The sequence below is a fragment of the Idiotropiscis lumnitzeri genome, chromosome 3, assembly GCF_059441095.1.
Source record: "Idiotropiscis lumnitzeri isolate Australia: NSW breed Sydney's pygmy pipehorse chromosome 3, RoL_Ilum_1.0, whole genome shotgun sequence".
NCBI lineage: Eukaryota > Metazoa > Chordata > Actinopteri > Syngnathiformes > Syngnathidae > Idiotropiscis > Idiotropiscis lumnitzeri.
In genome coordinates this window covers 24,996,842-25,016,419 of record NC_142393.1, presented here as the reverse complement: position 1 = coordinate 25,016,419, position 19,578 = coordinate 24,996,842, and the positions used below count along the sequence as shown (strand labels likewise).

Genomic DNA, 19,578 nt, shown 5'->3' with positions numbered 1-19,578 from the left:
GACAGCGGGAACCAAACAGTTACTGGACGACTTGTTCTACTAACTTTCTTGGAGTTGTTTCATTTTGTGGTTAAATGCCAGACCTCTGAAAGACTGAATCAAAGTTAGATTTGATACCTCTTAATTGCTTGATACATCTGAACTTATTCACTTTAACCAGGAACCTAATTTGAATCAGTTCACCAAAATACAGTTGAGTGTTTTTTTTTTCAAACTCTTCACGTGAACCAGCCAGTGTGGCAAGAAGTGTTCTCAAAGTGGAGTCGACAAAGGCATGCGCCTCCGTCCCAAAGAGGAAGACTCTGGCATGGCTCCTTGCAGGCAGCGCAGTAAGGATTGGGTCGTATTTTTGGAATGGTGTGTGCGTGCGTGTGGGTGGGTGTGTGTGTGTCCGTGTCGCCTTGTTAGGTGTGCTCAAATGTTTCCCCTAGCAGGGCAAGTCAGGAGACACTGCTGGGTGGCAGGGACAGGGAGACAGGGGCTTTTCTCCGTGGCCACCTGGAGAGCCATGAAAGACCTCCGGCTTGTCGGGAAACAACTACAAAAGTCACTCAATACAATTCCAGATCAGTTCTAAATTGAGAACAGTTGAAGAGGAGAAGAAGTTTCTTCCAGATCTACATGGACACGCTGAGAAATCCACAAAGAAGAAGAGGAGGCCCACTCAAGTTGAGCGCCCAGGATATCTCCAAGCAGTTTTGATGTCAGGGGAAGGTGAAGTAGTTCCGAAGGGGGTTTTAATCTTTAGCCAGGCTACAGGCTCCAAAGCGTCACTTGCGGGTGCGCGTTCGGGCCGACATGAGCGGAGGGCGCTTTGAATTCGATGACGGCGGCGCATACTGCGGCGGCTGGGAGGGCGGCAAGGCACACGGCCACGGCATATGTACCGGCCCCAAAGGCCAGGGCGAGTTCTCGGGATCCTGGAACTACGGCTTTGAGGTGGTGGGGGTCTACACCTGGCCTAGTGGGAACACCTACGAGGGCTACTGGTCGCAGGGCAAGCGGCACGGTCTGGGGGTCGAAACCAAAGGCCACTGGATTTACAGAGGGGAATGGACACACGGCTTCAAGGGGAGGTACGGTATCCGCATCAGTGTCGGCAGCGGGGCCAAATATGAGGGAACATGGAACAATGGACTTCAGGATGGCTACGGAACTGAAACCTACGCTGATGGAGGTAAGAGCTACAGACTGATTCGTTTGTCCTCGTGCAACTAAAGAATCTAGATCAGAAGTGTCCAAAACTATGCCGTGGGGCCACTGGTGGCACACTGTCAATTTTTTTTATTCTAAAATGCTGAATCAACACGGTCCATGGCTTCTACGAGTACGACTACTAATATGAACTAATTGATTTCATATGATTGCGTTAATAGAAGAACAGCCAGAATCCTTTCTGAATGTATTTGGAAAACAAGAAAACACTTCAACAATTTCAACATCAAGAATTGTGCTGTTGCCGTAATTCAACCTTCGTGGAAGACCATGACCTGGATGAATGAAAATCTACACACTTACAGAATGAAAAAAAAAAACAACACAATTTGCTTTTATATTTTCTTATTAGTCACAGTAAGTTAAAACATGACTTGGCCATAAATGCCATTAGGCTAGCGATATAACATTTCTAGATTTGAAAATGCATAGAAAGTAATAATACACTTATACAACATTTTCTATTCATTGCAGTCCTAAAAAAAATCCGTTAAACAGCAAAATGTGTGAATCGTGATTATTGTTCCACTTTCCACTCCCAGTTGAGGTTATCAGCTCTGGCAATCAGTAAAGTGGCGGATCATCTCGAGTGGGAGACACAAAAAAAAAAAAATTCCAGAAAAATCCTTGACCTCGCTGTTTTTCAAATAAATCCGTATAATATAGTATATAACATAATATAGCAAAATTGAGCACATCTTTACCTTCACTTATGGGGTGGTTTTAGCGTGTTAGAGTAAATAAATATTATGTCAAAATGATCATTGCATCCTTTGATTTTTATGAAAGTGGGCCGTGGAAGCAAAAATGTGGACACCACAATTAACACATGTGGATCTATTCAAATGTGCAAAGTAAGCACGATAATAAAATCATTATTCCCTCATGCGACCTACTCGCATGCAGTTTTATGCTTATATATATGATTTCAAGCAGCTCTAATTCTTCTTAGTTGATCTTGTGTAACCTCGACATTACAACCAAAGTAGTATGAAACTAAAGTTGTGTCTACATGACAAGTTTATCTGCCCGCAACCCTAGTAATGACATGCGGTTCAGAGAACGAATGAAAATGGAGTGACGAGTCATTTGCATTCTGTCTCGTAGCTACTGTATCATCTTGCTTTTATGATCTTTCAGAAAGTACTCATTTCCATGACTTGAATTGATATGCGCTTATAAATGTGCTTTGATTGATATGTGGGGAAATAGCAGACAACATTAAAAGAGCAGTGTTTTCCCTCCTGCCGCAGCTGACTCATCAGCTGTGGGGGGGTGGGGTACCAAATGTGTATGTGTAATAATAGCCCAAAGCCCTCCCTGCGTGCCCTGATGGCCTCTCGGCTGAATTGCTATCACTAATCCGTGCGCGTCCATTTTAGCATGAGAGCTAACAACCACTTGTCTTGACTTCTCATGGGGTGTTGGCACAAATGAGCTCACATATTTCTGCATTATGAGGCTCAGACATCTTGGGGGGAAAAAAACACAATCGAGGCAATGTTGTCAGAATATTGCAATTAGACAGAGGTCAATGGATTGTTCGAGAAGGCCAATAAACTGCTCAAAGACAGAAGTCATCGCAACCAGGAGCTCAAAAACTTCCTGCAGTTGCTCCAAGTTAACACAACAGGCTATCAATGTAGACCAACTAAGGTTAACCCGATTGTAACAGGATGCTGGATCTGCAGCACTGTACTTACTCAGCCCCTTTTGGTCAGCATACAGTACATGATAGAAAATCAAAAGCTGACTGTTAAAATAAACGTGCAAGGTACAGCAATCCATCGAGGTAATTACAGCCCATTCGGATAGTAAGTAAAAAAAATAATAATAATAATAATTACCCTATTAAATACATAATTAAAGCCATGTTTTGATAACATTTATGACACTATATTAAAAAATGGTCTTTAAAGATGCTTTTATAAGAATACAAGCATGTTTACACACAGAGCAAGAGTTATTGATAAGAAATGTGTACAGTGCATTGATCGCACTGTGTTTAAAGTAAGTAAATTCAATTTTTCCCAAACTAACAAACTGAAATGATCATCTTACAATACAAACGTCCCCAAACATTAGAACATTTTATAAAGTGAACAGACAGCTGTTGCTTTTTGGTATGAAAAGCAGAATTAAAAAAGTTTTGGACATTCAATAATCTGATAAAATACATAAATGTCAAAATACATATAGATAAAGGCATTTGATTTTTCACATTTATTCCTCCCTCCCTACCAAATGGCACCCAACTGAGTAGATCCACATCTTGTGTTCACAACTTTGAGAAGTGTCCCCTGCTCAGCTAGCCTAAAACAATGGGTTGCGAGATAAAACCTCAACAGAGAAAGCCCACAGAGGCTTAAAACATGCAAACACCACCACCAGAAAGGCCACAAACTGGAATCAAACAAGATGCATTCTAAAGCTTACTCCCACTCTTCCATCTGGTTAATTAGGTCTTTATTTATTAGACCTCAGAGCTAATCTCAAGCAACTAACTGCACTTCATTCGGTATTTCTGCAGTTTCTAATGAACATTTTGAATCATATATTTTCAGGCACTTTCCAGGGTCAGTTCACGGGCGGCATGCGGCACGGCTATGGGGTCCGTCAGAGCGTCCCATATGGCATGGCAGCTGTTGTTCGTTCTCCTCTCCGGACTTCCTTGACCTCCCTTCGAAGCGAGCACAGCAATGGCACAGTCATGCAGCAAGACATCCCCATCATCACCACTACAAGTGTGTCTGGTGAGGAGACTCCTGTTGCTAGCCCGACCCAACTGGGACCATCGCGGGGAGGCTTCGCTCTCACTCTCCAGGTGGACCCAGAAGCAGTGAAACCCAAGAAGAAAGGTCTGTTTCGCAGGAGCTCTCTGCTGGGCAAGCTGAAAAAGTCCGACTCCAGCACTTCGCTGTCCAGTCAGAAGAGCAAGATCAGTTTCCTGAGGACGGAATCAGCTTTGAGCTCCAACGCCAGCGACACCAACTCCACCATCAGCATGGGGGACGAGAGCCTGGCTGGCGCGGAAGACTTCCCTCCTGTAGAGGCAGACATCGATGCCACCACCACAGAAGTCTACATGGGCGAATGGAAGAACGACAAGCGCTCGGGATATGGAATTAGCGAAAGGTCCAGTGGCCTTAAGTATGAAGGCGAGTGGCTGAACAACCAAAGACACGGCTACGGTTGCACCACCTTCGCCGAGGGCGGCAGAGAAGAGGGCAAGTACATGAACAACATGCTGGTGAAGGCTGTGAAGAAGAGAGTGATCCAACTGAAAGGAACCAAGATCAAGCAGAAGGTGGAGCGGGCTGTGGAGGGGGCTCAGCGAGCTGCTGCCATCGGCAAGCAGAAGGCGGAGATTGCGGCTTCCAGGTAAAACCAAACTCCTTAAAGGTATGGCTTCCGGATGATTTGACATAAAAAAACATGCAACTCAAGTGTAAGGTAGCTGGCGCCTCACCTTTGCAACCAGTAAAAATACCAGTGGTGGTCGGTTAAGGCCTTCTCTGCTGGCCTAACATAAGCAAGAAATTGTGAACATTTTCTTCACATTGACGTCATATTATGTCCTCGTATTGTATTTTTTGGTGCGAGTTTTTATCCAATCAGAACTCAGCTAGCTCGTGTTGCCAGGCAGATTTCACAATACCAGTAGCATGCATTATTTGGCCGAGGCCTTCCGATACAATTGTACGGGCATCTGTTCTGTCAACGTCAATGAGGTTTCAGAGTTGATAGACAGTAGCGATAGCCAATCAGATCACAAGTTGGTTACAGTGAGCCTTCTTGCTGGCCTTACGCTGAAGGTGATGAACGCGTCTTGTGGTTAGACACTCATTCGTGAGGGGGAATCATCTTCTTGTAAGCCGTGGTTCACTGTTTTGCCCATCATCTGAATAGTGCTTGCATACTTGCGCTTGAAGTTTTTGTGGTGGGTCATGTCAGATTACCTCCTAAACATGCGCAGTACCTGTTGTTTGCCTAAAGACAGCTTTTCAATAGGAGGAGAGCTCAGGACTACGTACATGAGCCTTTGTGAAGTTGTGAAGTGACAATTCATTAGTTGTGACAAGTTATGTCTGGAAAGAATACTTGAAGTTTGCATGAAAACTGTATTTGAGCAAACTAATCTGTGTTACTTGTCAAATACACTTTATTATTGCCTGCAGTCTATCTGTGACCGTACAAGGTGTTTGTATCTTCTGCACCTGAAATGATCCTGTTGTTTACAGCAGCATGACTTCTACTGACAGACTGCAGACTACCGTCCCAGCACAGAGAACTCCAAATATTTCCCTTCAAGTATAAGCATTACACATGAGTTATGGAAGAGTGTAGATTGGATTGTTGCTTTTAGAAGCCACTGACAATGTCTGGACACGGCTGACTTACCTTTTTCACTCTGAGCTGGTGCCGGTGCTGTTTTGGTTATGGTGTTGATGCCAGTGCTCAATGTGGTTCTACTTTCAAACGTCATTGTCTTCACACTGGCAGAGTCAATCAAATGCTACATAATGATGTCACCAACGTTATGACAATACGTCAGCATACACACCACTCTTTACAAACAGTTTCTTGGCTTCCGGTCAGAAATTGGCCATTGAATATCGGTGCCAGTAGACATACAGTATATTGTGTTTTACAAAAATACTTATCATCCTTCCATTATAGGTACAGCTTGTCCTCACTAGGCTCGCGGGGGGTGCTGGAGCCTATCCTAACCTTCTTTGGGCAGTAGGTGGGGTACACCCTGAGTTAGTTGCCAGCCAATCGCAGGGCACACAGAGACGAACAACCATCCATGCTCACACTCATACATAGGGCCAGTTTAGAGTGTCCAATCAACCTGTTTTGCATGTTTTTGGAATGTGGGAGGAAACCGGAAACCCACGCAGGCACGGCGAGAACATGCAAACTCCACACAGGAAGGCCGGAGCCGGGATCGAACCCACGCCCGATGCTGTCTCTCACTGTGAGGCCATCGTGCTAACCCGTCGGTCACCGTGCTGCCCAACTATACTTACCCATATTTATAGTTTCATATGTAGCTGCGGATGAAATAGAAAAACATACAGTCTCTGTCACTAAAATGCAACAGCGTAATGTACTTTAGTCCCAGCCACACTGAGTGAATGGGGTGGAGTAGCCTCTTAAAACGTCGCCACTCTCTCCTTGATTCTCTCCCACTTCCTCTCTTTGTAAAAACCCGCTTATTCCTTGACCATCACATGATGGTTTTATGGTTTAAAAACAGGAATTCTTTGTTGTTCACATGATTATTGATAAAGACAATAAACATTTAACAAATTCCTGACCTATTCATTCATTTCCTTTAATGACCTTGTGAAAAAATAAATCACAATATCAAAATCACAAATTGCTTACTTTATGCTTGAAATGCAAGTCGCCTGACAAGTTTTTGAAGAGCTGTCATTCAGACAGCAGATTTTGCTTCGAATTAGTAGCTCAAAGTTGAGACACGAGTTCTCAACTCCCTTGACAAGAGCAGCAATATGGGAAATAGTGAACAATTCTTCCAAAAAGAAGCTTCACGCTGGAAAACAGAGAATAACATATTGTATATTTTAAAGCAACATAGCTGTGCTTTAGAGGAATCATCATAGCTTAATGCTTACAAAAATTACACAACACCACTGGCATGCTAGCAGTTAATAACGATCGTTGTTGATTTTGATGCAATGTATATTTGAAAACAAAAAAAAAACAAAAACAAAAGGTCGAACAACAAAATGATAGATCAATAATATAGTACTCACAGGACTATATATTTTATAGTCTATGTAAGATACCTACACGAGTAGCGGTAGAAGAAGTACAGAGGAGCCCTCCATAGTTGCGGTCTGGCACCTATGGATTCAAGGATTAAAAACAAATACATTTTAAAAATGTTTATGATTTTGTTTCACATTTCCCCCCATTTTTCATGGAAAACATATTGCATGTTTTTGAAGAATTATTTGGAGCTTTACATACCCCCCCCCCACCCCAATGCATTTCAATTATTTCGCTATTTGAGGGCTGGTCACTGTCCCTCGAGAATCGCGGTCCACTGTACTACTCTGTTTGTGCCTGCATGTCTGTATTCTATTGCCCCTCAGGAGGAGGAGCACAATGAATTGGATAGCATCCTTAAATCATGCAAAAATGGTTAAATTCTTTGCATTGTATTTAGTTATGTTGTTACTCTATGATTTTAAAAAGTACCGTACAAATTATGGAATGCGATTTTTTTTTCATCTTAATGGCATTGTCATTCATTTCAATTGGGAAATTTGCGAGTGAACCTCAAAATTGTTCACCATCTCTTCTATTGTGTGACCCAACAAACTCCTAAGTATTGAAATATGGTGTTATATAAGGGCTGGGGTGGGGGGTGGGGGGTCATGACACATCTGTTCCAGGTTTCCTCATTCTTTCCTCTAATCTGGTGTCAGTGGAGACGGGTTAAAAATACATGTCCAACATGCTCTCTGCATGGAGAGCCAGACTTGTCCTTCCCGTTACAGCCTCACAAACGTTCAGATGCTGCGTGAACATTGTTCTGTCGTATGTGCTGGCAGACGGGACGTCTGGAGGGGTCTTGTGTGTCAGGACGGGGTGTAAATGACGCACATTCGGGGGGCCCTGTTGTTACGGAGGAACCCTGACTAAATAAGGACTGACACACTCTTGCTGTATCACAATCACAGGGGAATGCAACAGCTGATTATCCTCCACCCTCCCGCCATTTTCCTAACTCGTCACAGATATATACCCAGACTGTCGTGGCCCTTATTTTTGTAGCACACAACTGAAGCGACTTTTTATCCTGGTGGGAAAATCGACAAGCATTTACTGTCAGCCCTCAACTTTCCAGCCGACGGCAGCTCATTTCACCCATCACCCGCTGTAAGCTTTGTCTGTCGCTAACAATTACAGGTCGCACAAGTATGTCCATCTTGCGTCAGTTGTGGTGTCAAATGGTTCCATGGATATAAATATGACACACCTCATAAGCAAGTGCTCAGGTGACAAATGAGTCGAGTATAAACATACCCCACACAGCCTTACTTGTGCAGTCTGGCTTATGGCGTACTGCTGATCTATGCAATTAATGCCGGTCAACCATTAGCCGGTTGTAACATTTGGCAACAAAAGATTTGTGAGCTTATGAGAAATCGTCACAAGAACGTTTGAATTGTGAATGCTGATAGAGGGTCATTAGAGACATTACAACTAACCTCCAAGCAATGCTGGAACAATGAGGCTTAAATTCACACTGGACATATAAATTATTCCATTTGACAAATGCATTTAAATACGTTCTGTAGCTGGTGTGGGCAATTAATTTTGCAAATGGGCCACATGAGGAACTGTAACGCTTGCAGAGGGCTAAGCCACCATGCTCGCATGTATACAATTTTTAATGTTTTCAGAAAAAGCATATTGTTTTGCTTCAATGAATTGCTAACTTATGTAATGTTGTGATTGATAAAATACAAATTATAGGGAAAATTAAAAGTGGTTATGAAAATCATATCTTCCCACTTTAAGAATTATAACAAATATGTGCACCAACCCCATGTCTTATTAACTGTTCCTAGTCAAGCCCCCAGAGTAGATAAACGAGTTTAATAGTGTTGACAGCGACATGAAATGATACAGTATAACTTTGTGTACAGTATTAGCCACCAAATACTCTTGGCCTTCTTCCCTCTAATGTGCAGGAAATGAGAACGTTGCAAACATTGGGACCACTGTTTTTTTTTCTAGTCTCGTTTTTGGGTAAATAGTAGCTGGAAGTGTCGGAACAATCACTTAATACAACAAAACTGTCAATAGGTTTGTTTCTTGCTACCTCGCTTGTACTAGCTTTCGTTCACTGTGAGGTAGAAGGGCCGAACTTGCCACCCAGGCCGTACGATGCCTCGGTCTGTTCTAGAGCGTGTAGTCATCTTTTTATAGTAACTAAGTCACTCTTTCGCTTTGGCTCTGCCTGCTAACACTCGGCACACAGTTAAATAGGACCCTTCGCACAGATCCAGTGGCACATGCCACAATGACAGAATACCTCACCATCAACAGGCAGGAGGACAAAATACAGATCACCCATGACATTAGTATAATACGCCAGTATAGCATTGTATCGTATGAATTCATAGTGTAGACTTCTGCCTCAATACAATATTGCAGAGCACTTTGCAGTCTACTGCATTACAGTCCCAGCAAGATTATAGGACTGATATGGCAGCCTGTTTGGGTATGCTATGATACAGTAAAAAAGCACAGTCGGGGTTTCCAGACCACGCTCACAAAAAAGCGAAATCTGCAATACAGAAATAATCAATTCATATACACCCTGGACATGATTTTTATGACACTTTTTAAAGTTCTTTAAACCACTTTGAAAACAATACAAACATGTAAACGCGTATTGAGAAAGGTACAAGACCAATGGATAAAAAAAAAATATTATACAGTGTATCGATCACTCTACGGGTTTACAGGAAAACAAATCTTATTTTTTCCCAAATCAGCAAATTTATAATCTCACAATAAACAACAATAATCATGCCCAAAGATGAATATTGTAAAATGAACCAACAGCCATAGTAGGCATAAAACGCAGGATTGATGAGTTCAGTTGGAGTCCACTTGAAGCTCAGTTGATCTTTTAATAAGTGAGCAGTGTGGTCTGTGACCTGCTCCTTGATTCTTGTGCAACATACCAGAATGTCACCAGTCTCGCCACTATAATGTTGTGTGTATTAATTGCTCCGTGTTAATTTTCCTCCAAAAAAGGCTTCTTACTAAGGCACGCTACAGCATTTATGAGGTTCAAATGTGAATGTCAATGAAATTTTGCATTTCTGCCATTTGCTGTTTCATTCCTGGAGGAGCTGATTGTTTACATGTACCAGCGCAGGCCCTCCTGCATTTTGACAGCTTGACAGTCTATTTAAAAAATGTGTGTGTTTTTCTTGACAATGCCTCACAACTGTGTGTGCTCGCACTGTGGCCACTCCACCACCTGTGTTGGTTTGTTGGTGACCTTTGATGGTCATCGGGTTCTCTTTGGAGGTTGTGAATGAGATGCGGTGGCACTCAGATGGCTCCTGCCTCAGGTGGAAAAGTAAGCCAAGGGATTTTGAAGTCATACATGAGAAAGAGCGCGAAAGTCAGTTGGAACAATTCAGTTGATAGGTGGCAAAATAGTAACACGATGATAGGAACAATCATCCTGATTCTGTTCATTATCATTGCTGCTCTTCAAAATGTCCTCAATAACTTTCCTTGGTTAGTATTGAATTGAATGTGTAATCTTTGGTACTCGTATCTGTCATTGGCCTTACTTTGTCATTGGTGATGGTCTGTCGCGAAGGGGAGGTCGAAGGCTGCGCGGGAGGAGGCCATCTGTTGCCACCCTTACTTGGCCGTGATCAAACTGGCAAGGCACCAGCAGAGGCCACTGGCTGCCAGTTGGTCCGTTATTAAACGCAATCTTCTGTTCACAAACTAGAGCCATCTCCATTCTAAACTCTCACACACACACACACGACCACCCTTACCTTGCAGAACAGCAACGTGATGTGTTTTTATATATCCTATCCAGTATTATTTTCCATTGCACTAACTATTCTCTTATTTATCTAATTTATATATTTATCTGAATTATTGTTGTATTGCACTGGAGAGGAGAGCTCTCTAATCTCGTTGCACACTTGAGTACAATGACAATAAAGGGATTTCTGATTTCTGATTTCAGATACAGTTGATACAAGGGAGCCAATAAAAATCTGCCTTGCTTGTTGCTAGCTTGAAGGTGAACATTTTCTAAAATGTGAAACAAAAAAGTAGATGTGATCCCCAGCCGGTGTGAAACATGTTTCATTTTTTTGTACTCAAGTACATGTACATAAATTCAATCAGTTTTATTTGCCTCATCAAAATAAACAGATAAATTGGTATAATACACATGATAAGCCCTTGTCACATATAACCCTTTAGAGCAGCAAAGTACAGCCGGGGGACCTCGGCCTTCACAGTGAACATAAACTTAAACGTAAAATAGGTTGTGTTTTTATTTTGAAGTTGTGCTTTTATTTTATGTGCATGCTAGTGAGCAAGAGACTATTCAGTGTTGCACAATTAACAATATTTGCGGTATATTTACAGACCTTTACAATCCCTTTACCAACTATTTCTCCCCCAAAAAAAGAGATTGGCAAAAATTACAACAGTGGACCCAATGTAAGCAACATTCTTATTTACTGCACAGTGGAGGCAAGAGGGCCAAGAAGTGTGGCCTAATAATATTGTACTCAAAATCGACAGTTTCACATTTTTATTCTATATTTTGAACATTTATTTTTTTGTTTGTATTGGGAGTATTATATTATATTTATCTGTTATATATATGTGCATATATTTGGAACTCCTTTCTCGGAACAGCTAATGTGAGTTGGCGTTTAGTGTACCTAACTTATAAGATGTCATGTTAATGACCGCTTACAATTTTGTTTCATTTTTCTTTAATTATAACTATATATGTATACCATATTTACACTCATTGCTAATTTACTCAATGAAGACAATATTATTTAGTGTCTGTGCATTTAATCAGCCACATCGTGCAACGGCATTTCATATTTTGAATTGCCCCAAAAACAGTGGCCAAGATTTACCAATTGTAAAATGTGTCATGTTGCCAGCGTGATATAATGAAGCGCAATCTTGCACCGTACATTTCATCCTGCCCCCATCCCGCTGCACGCCTGTACTAATGGAAAAGCAACGGCGGCTGTGTGGTGGGGGCATAGCGACAAGACAAATGTTAGCAAAGGGACTGTTTTTCAAATTAGCCTCAAGATTCCTTTTCCCCATTCTCTGAGTGTTTGATTAGACCAATACACGTCTGTAGCGACACAACAATCATTCACTTTAAACGTGTCGTGCTAGTCGCTGGCAAGAGTCCCGACATGGACAAAGCACATCGGCGCCGTGAAGCGCGCACATGGGAACCATCCCCCACCTTAATCATTCATGTGGCCTCCCATAGCTGTAAGATGATTAAAAAACATAGTAAAATGTTTCAGAGGGGTGGTGCCCACTATTCACATGTATATGAATAAAATATGTTGTGTTTCTCCAGTTGTCTACCTTCCGCCAAAACTTAGACATGGTCTGAGCAGGCCTAACCTTTGGATAGACATTTTACCACCAAATTGTCACTCTGCCAGGCGAATCTCCAAGACGTCTTCTCACTTCTTCTGCGCCAGCTCGCCCAGCTTGGTAGAGACTGCTCTGCTAAATTGACAAAGACGTGCAGCGAGTCTTGTACTGATATGACAATCAGCGCACAGCGCGACTGCACCATCTATAAAAATAGACCCCCGTAAAAATCATGCATAAACAGGAGAAGAAAAACCCTTTTCCATAGCTGTCAACTGTAGGATGTGTGTTACTAGGGCTTCAGATTTATTGTACGATTGGCTTGGAAAAAGAGCGCTTGGTCATATAAAATATAAGGGCGACGGTGTTCTCAGAAGTAAGTGAAGAGAAGCTATGCCGACTGACTGCATGTGGGCAGGTGGAACGCTCTCTTCTCACAAGGAACCTTAGGAGTGTCTAATTGTTCCCGTGGGAAGCACCAGGCGACCTACAGCCCAGGAGGCTATTTTCAGTTCAGTGTGAGGTTACACTTTGCCAACTGAGGCAATCATAACAAATCACCAGGAGCCTCCAATGTTCACGATCCAGCTGTCAATTGCATTATTTACGTGGCATAGTCGAGTTTTCTTTTTTGTTGAACAGCGAATGTTTCTGACGAGTCTGCACTCTGAAAACGTGATTATTGCCCCCGCCCCTCCAGATCCACCCACGCCAAGGCCAAGTCAGATGGAGCCTACCAGGCTGCTCAAGCCTCCAACAGCGAGTCCAGCATCGCCAGGCTGGTGGCCAAAGAGCTTTCGCCTTCCTTCTACCAGCCAGGTCAGTCGGCAGCATCATCACGCGATAACGCTGCTTTTGATGTCCCCAACCGGAGTCCAAGCAGTTACTGCCGTCGAAAATGAAAGTTGCCTAGTTCATACCCAGCATGTCTGCGGAATTCTGGTTTGTGAACTACTGTAAAGATTAACATATCCCTGTAGATCAGGTGTGGGCAAACTACGGCCCGGGGGCCACATGGGGCCCGTCAAACGTTTTAATCCGGCCCGCCAAATTTGGAAAAAATTAAATGAATAAACCTGGTTAATGTTTTATTTTCTAAATACTGTGGTTTTTCAAAGACATGTATGTTGTTGTAATGCTTTTTTTCACATACATTTAAAACTAAATGTATTTATTTTCTCCGATGTAGTCAGGTTACCAAAACACGCCATCCATCTGCTCCTGGTCCGGCCCCTCTGTCAAATTTTAGAACCCATTGTGGCCCACCAATCAAAAAGTTTGCCCACCCCTGCCAGGATGGCCGAGTGGTCTAAGGCGCCGCGTTCAGGACCCAGTCTCCCCAGGAGGCCTGGGTTTGAATCTCGAATTTCCCCATTGTGGGAATAATAAAGGGAATATTATTATTATTAAATGGAGGTGTCAAATTGTTTTGGGATTTGTGTTCAGCACAGCTTTGGAGAAGAAGAAAAGATTAATGAATTTTGGCCTGTGACATTAAATATGAGGGAGAGAATTTCCAGCATGTTGGAAAGTGAACAGGTTTAGGCAGCTAAACACTCAAACTGGACCTATTGTATGTATGTTACGTAAAAAATGTATACGTATGTTGCGCTAGATCGCGGAAAGAATGTCACGATTGTGAGAAAAGTAGATGCAACTCACGGAGCAAATGGCAGGCGTCACGTGAAAAACTTGTTTTGCTGTTTTATAGTTTTGAAGCAAAAGCCCCCCTCCCAAAAAAAATGTTGTCAAAGTTAGTGTTCTGTCCGACCGCAACCGCACTTTAAAACCCTCACTTGAAACTTTAACCCTTGAATGAAAGCTTAGCTTGAAACCCTAAACCTGCTCGACATTTTCCCTTCCTATCCCAATTATGCGACCACATCAATAAAAGTCAAACAGGTCCATGCAAAAGGAATGCAAATGTGAGCACAAATCTGAGTTCATGTATCATTTGCAGCTGACAAATGAACTTCACGGCGCTTTAGCAGCGTCTTTGTATGCTGCAGCTTGACTCGCTGCCGAGGTCATCACATTTGAATGTCTAAAAGAGGGAACATCTTATTTGGACTGAGGGATCATGTCACTTACACTGCCTGTCTAGAAATGCATGCAAATACGTTTGTACAAAAAAGAAAAAAAAGAGCAGTGTAATTTTTGTCCTGTATGAATGTTAGTCCAAGTGAAAAACACATTAAGCACAGAAAGAAGAAAAAATGTCTTTATTGTCTCAGCGCAATTGAACAAATGCCTCACTAAGCCTGTCTGTACATTCTTAGCAGGGGACACTTGTGCAATTTTTAATTTTTGTTTGTTTTTTTTATATGCACTATTTGCGCAAATCGCTTCGGGTAATATCTTACAGAAGCAATTCCAGCAGGAAAATTTCATTGTTTCCTAAGTGTCTGTAAAGAGGCTTTATGGTATTAAAAACTATATCAGTTCTTTAAAACTTTTAATCAACTGATCCTGCACAGGTCCGGAGTATCTGAAGAAGAGAGTGATGCCGGAAGCCAGGGAGGGAAGTGAGAATACGGATATCGTCATACATGAGCCACTGTTGGCTGAGGAGGAGCCAGCGCCGACGCCGCCCGAAAGCCCGATTGTGAATGAAATAGACCGCCTCATGCCTGGCTCCTCCCCAGCCCGCACCCCCTCCCCTAGTCCAGGCATCTTCATCAAGGAGGACCCCAAACTTTTGGGTCCCAGCAACTCGAACGAGAAAAAAGCGAGTAAAGGTAGCGTTAAAACCAACAGCAGGCCGACCACACCTTCACTCCCTCTTCCTGTTCCCACTGGATCAGAGGACGCCAGTGGTCGCAGCCTCTCTCGAACCCCAAGCCGCCACAGCACCAAGAACGAGCAGGGGTCCGATTTGGAGATCAAACCCTTGCAGAAATTTGATGCAGAGGTGAACACTCCAGACACCGCGTCAGCACCGCAATCAGCAAGAAACAGCTTTATTGCCACAGATGACGAGGAAAAGCTGCGCCCCAGTCCAAAAGTGGCCCCGCAAGCCGCTCCAAATTCGAAAGCCAATGACCTCAAGGTGGAAAGAGTCCCGACAGTCCATGATCGAGAGCAGTTGTGGGAGGCGAGCAGGCCTTCCGTCAAAGCGGAAACCAAAGTACCACCAAAACGACAACCCAGCCCTGCGCCACCCCCAAAGCCTGCAGCCAACCATGAACCTAAGACACTAACCAAGCCTTCGGAAGCCAAAACCAACAATGTCAAACCTACCTTGAAAGTAGATCCCAAAGCAGAATCCCGAATGAAGGCACCAATGTTGAATTCAAGTAATGAGGTGATTGCAGAGTCTTTGGAACAAGAGGTAAGGCAGACGACGCTCACAAAACTCTTGTATTCAGTTGTATTCTTTGACTTTTGTCATTGACATCATTTTGGTTGGCCGTTCAATCGTCCTCCAGCTGGTTGCAGTCTCTTATGAGGCCCTCTTGAAGGCCAATGTCACATATTAGTGCTGATCAGACGAACTACAGTAAAACTCCACTATTCCGAGATGGCCGAGAACAGCCCTGCAGCTAAAAACCGCCATTAATTGAGTCGCCCAACGGCAGAAGAAAAGCACAACAAAGAAAAAAAATACTTGCGACGAAGACTTTGTAACTTCCACTATTAACATAGCTAAGCTTAGCCCCTCCATGACAAACTAAGATCTTCAGTCTTTAAGTAGAGATGTATCACATACACACAATATAATTGTTCACACCAATTACTACTTTCCTATTAATCAGAGGTTATGTGCCGTTTTGTAGCATTTCAGTGCAGAATATGAAAAGCAGGAAAACAGTGAATGGACTTCACCATCTCGACAGTGATCGGCAAATTAAGTTTTCGTTTAACATCCGACTTTTCTCAACAGGAAATAATCACCGACAAAAAAAAGTTCTGTAAAAATAAAAACTATTTATGCGGTGAAGTCGCCATAGCATATGTTTGTGACTTCAACAGAAAAAGAGAAGACTACTTAAAGGGGAAGTTAACCCCCAAAAATTCTTTGCAATAAAACGTTCTATGCGCGTTCACTAGTCTAAACATGACGTACTGATTAATATTTTGTTTTGCCATGTCTGCTACATAACTTTGTGTGAAACGGCAAACTCCCTCCGTCATTATTGCGTAAAAGGACTACTTTGTTTCCACTACACGCTGAGGACGGCGTCTTGAGGAAAATAGTGCTAGCAAATCTCGCTATGATAGCAACTCAACCCAGCGCAAAGTGACACAGCAACGCTCATTCAAGCCAACTAGTGTTTTCAGGAACTTTGTTGTTGTTTGGCAGCGAAAGCGCTCAAGTTTTACCAATGTCCCTGGACTCACATTTTCTTCCCTTCTCAAGAGCCCCAACACCATCATGATCTGCATGGTCATCCTGCTCAACATCGGTTTGGCCATTCTCTTCGTGCACATTTTGTCATGAGGCGTCTGTCGCCGCCTCAGGTACGGCAAGCACGTTTCCAATGAATTGTGAATCTAACATCTGAAAGGGGCCAAAATATTGCTTTTCTCGCCGCAGGTCAACATCAGCGCTGTAGCAAGACAGCCTGCCTCCGCCGCAGTTTGGACCGGAGCTCAAAGAAACGTGGAGGGAAAGGAGAAGCCTCGCGTGAACATCAGCCCCGCCTCTTCTCGGCGTGTTTGTTGGTGTGACCGCGTGAGCTTCTGTCAGGCTGCAGGCAATTGAGAAGCTGAAGGACACTGAATGACTAAAATGGCTCAGTATGAAGTTTCTGTGCTAAAGTGGGGGAGGGCGGGATGGTTGAGAGTGGCGGTGCTTCCACTGGAGGCGCGTCGAATGCACTGGAGAAATGCGCCGGTGTGTCAACATAAAATAAGAAAGAATGACATGAATACTTAACTACCATCCAAGCTTGCTCTCACCACACCAAATCAGGCGGTTTAACCAATGAAACCATCGCAATGTTTTTGTTTTATTTTGTTATTGATGCCACTAGATTTATTTTTAGTTTGACTATTCCCGTCACTGTTCCGATCCGCCAACATTTTCTCATTCCCAAATTGTCCTAAACAGCAGATCAACCTTTGACCCAAAACTTGAGACTGTTTTACTTTGCCTCAATTTCTGGATGCTGTCTCGTGCCTCAACTCAAAAGAAATCAGTCTTAATGTTGAGAAAATTTCAGAAGATCAGTGTTTGGACAGGTTGCAGCACGAGACAAAAACAATAATCTCAGTACTAGCGAGGTCAGTTTGTCCTTCAAATGCACAGATTTTTTTCAGTTTGCCGTTTAGTTGTATAGATTTTGTTTATTTTTTTCATTCACTGAAAAAAGGTCAACAAAATTACATTAATCGCGCATATGTCCAGCACTAGATCACTTGTCCTGTCGACAGGAAATTGGCTCCTATTAGTAAAATTGCATCTGAATGATAACTGGAACAAATTAAACTAGCTTCAAACAAAAATCCAACAAATAATGTGACAAGATTTGCTAAAACGCCGAGTCTGCTCGTCGTGGCCAATTCAACCGGACAACATTGTAACGAGAATTTTGAAAATCATATGAATCATTCTGCTCTCATGAAGGAATGGGGCCCTCTAATTTGTGTTTCCTGTTGTTTCTGCCGTATTTGACATCTGGGAATGAGCCCGTGCAAGGATACAGTAAATGCAGCCAACGCGTCAACGTTTTCAAGTAACTGCAATGACTGACAAGGTGGTACGCTGATCAGCGATATTTGTACCTGTATGTCTGTTTGAAACTAGACTCTTCAAAGTTGCATTTCAGCTCATCTGCATTTTGGCTGTGGTGTTGAACACTGTGAAGTGTGATGTTTTCACTGTGCATTAGTCGCCGTTCTGCCGCATAGTAAGAGGGTGGTAAGGCAAACAGAGAATGCCAATAGCAAGCTTATAAGTGTTTGTGCCCAATTCTGTTCAGTACGTGCCCGTGGCGAAATGGTCTTTTCGGAGGTTTAAACAGAGTTGTTGTGCGTATTCCGTGGGAGACATGAAAACAGAAAATGGATACTGCAAGCTGATTGTCAACAACCACAGCATTGTGTTCGCTTGTGAGTGTTTGGCAGTCAGTTTCTTACATAAAGTCTAAAAAAAAAAAAAAGTGCTCACACTGTTTTCCGCTGCTCTTCATTCAAGCGCTTGATGTGCAGTTTGTAGCCAAATGAGTTCATCTTTTGAGCATGAAGACACTGCATATGTATCAGATTGACACAGACTGCATCAGCATTCATAATAGATTACCTCGTTATTGTGAGCAAAGAGTATTTTTTTCAACTCCACGTCTTACACAGAGAGTACGCCAGGCTATTTAATAGATTGTTTTACCCATGTATATGAGCGATTTTATTTTATTTTGATTTTATTTGAGTGAATGGTACAACTGTACACATTTATCAAGGAGGCCAAAATGTTCTATCATCTTTCAATTGGCATATTTTGTCTTTCGATTGCCAAATTATAGAACAGACATCTCAGTAGAAGAGGTTAAACTTGTACAAAAATCAAGTACTCATAGCTTATTGCATGGAGAAGCAAAGTTCAAGATATGCAATTTGTCTATGGAAAGCTGACACAAAAAAAGTTAAATTCAATAATTAAAAAAACGTTATACAATCGAGTGTCTTTTTTTTTTGTGAATTCTCACATCTACTTTATTTACCGATCGCTCTCAAAGTAAAGCTTAGCCCAAAACTTTTTCATTGAGGAGTGGCCATGAAGCATACACACATGTAAAACATGCACACACGCATTCATACGCTTACTTGTGACCACCTCTGTAACTGAGACGTCATTGTTTAGCACGCCATCCACATTCCATCCATCCATTATCTGTACCGCTTCTCCTCACTAGGGTCGCGAGGGGTGCTGCAGCCTATCCCAGCTATCTTCGGGCAGTAGGCGGGGGACACCCTGAACTGGTTGCCAGCCAATTGCAGGGCACACAAAGACGAACAACCATCCGCGCTCACACTCACACCTAGGGGCAATTTAGAACGTCCAAGCAACCTGCCATGCATGTTTTTGGAATGTGAGAAGAAACCGGTGTACCTGCCGGAAGGAACCCACGCAGGAACGGGGAGAACATGAAAACTCCACACACGAAGGCCGGAGCCGGAATCGAACCCACGACCTCTGCACTGCGAGGCCATTGTGCCTCCTCCCATCCACATTCGGGTTTC

At 42.9% G+C, this 19,578-nt stretch overlaps 1 protein-coding gene across 1 annotated transcript; it reads left to right on the top strand.

Moving 5' to 3' along the window:
* Nucleotides 1-469: 469 nt before the first annotated feature.
* Nucleotides 470-18,962, top strand: jph2 (junctophilin 2). Its single transcript, XM_088290529.1, has 6 exons — nucleotides 470-1,177; nucleotides 3,780-4,596; nucleotides 13,097-13,215; nucleotides 14,874-15,727; nucleotides 16,757-16,857; nucleotides 16,934-18,962. Exons 1-5 carry the CDS (start codon nucleotides 799-801, stop codon nucleotides 16,835-16,837), a joined length of 2,250 nt encoding a protein of 749 aa, XP_088146655.1. The 5' UTR covers nucleotides 470-798; the 3' UTR covers nucleotides 16,838-16,857; nucleotides 16,934-18,962.
* Nucleotides 18,963-19,578: the final 616 nt, after the last annotated feature.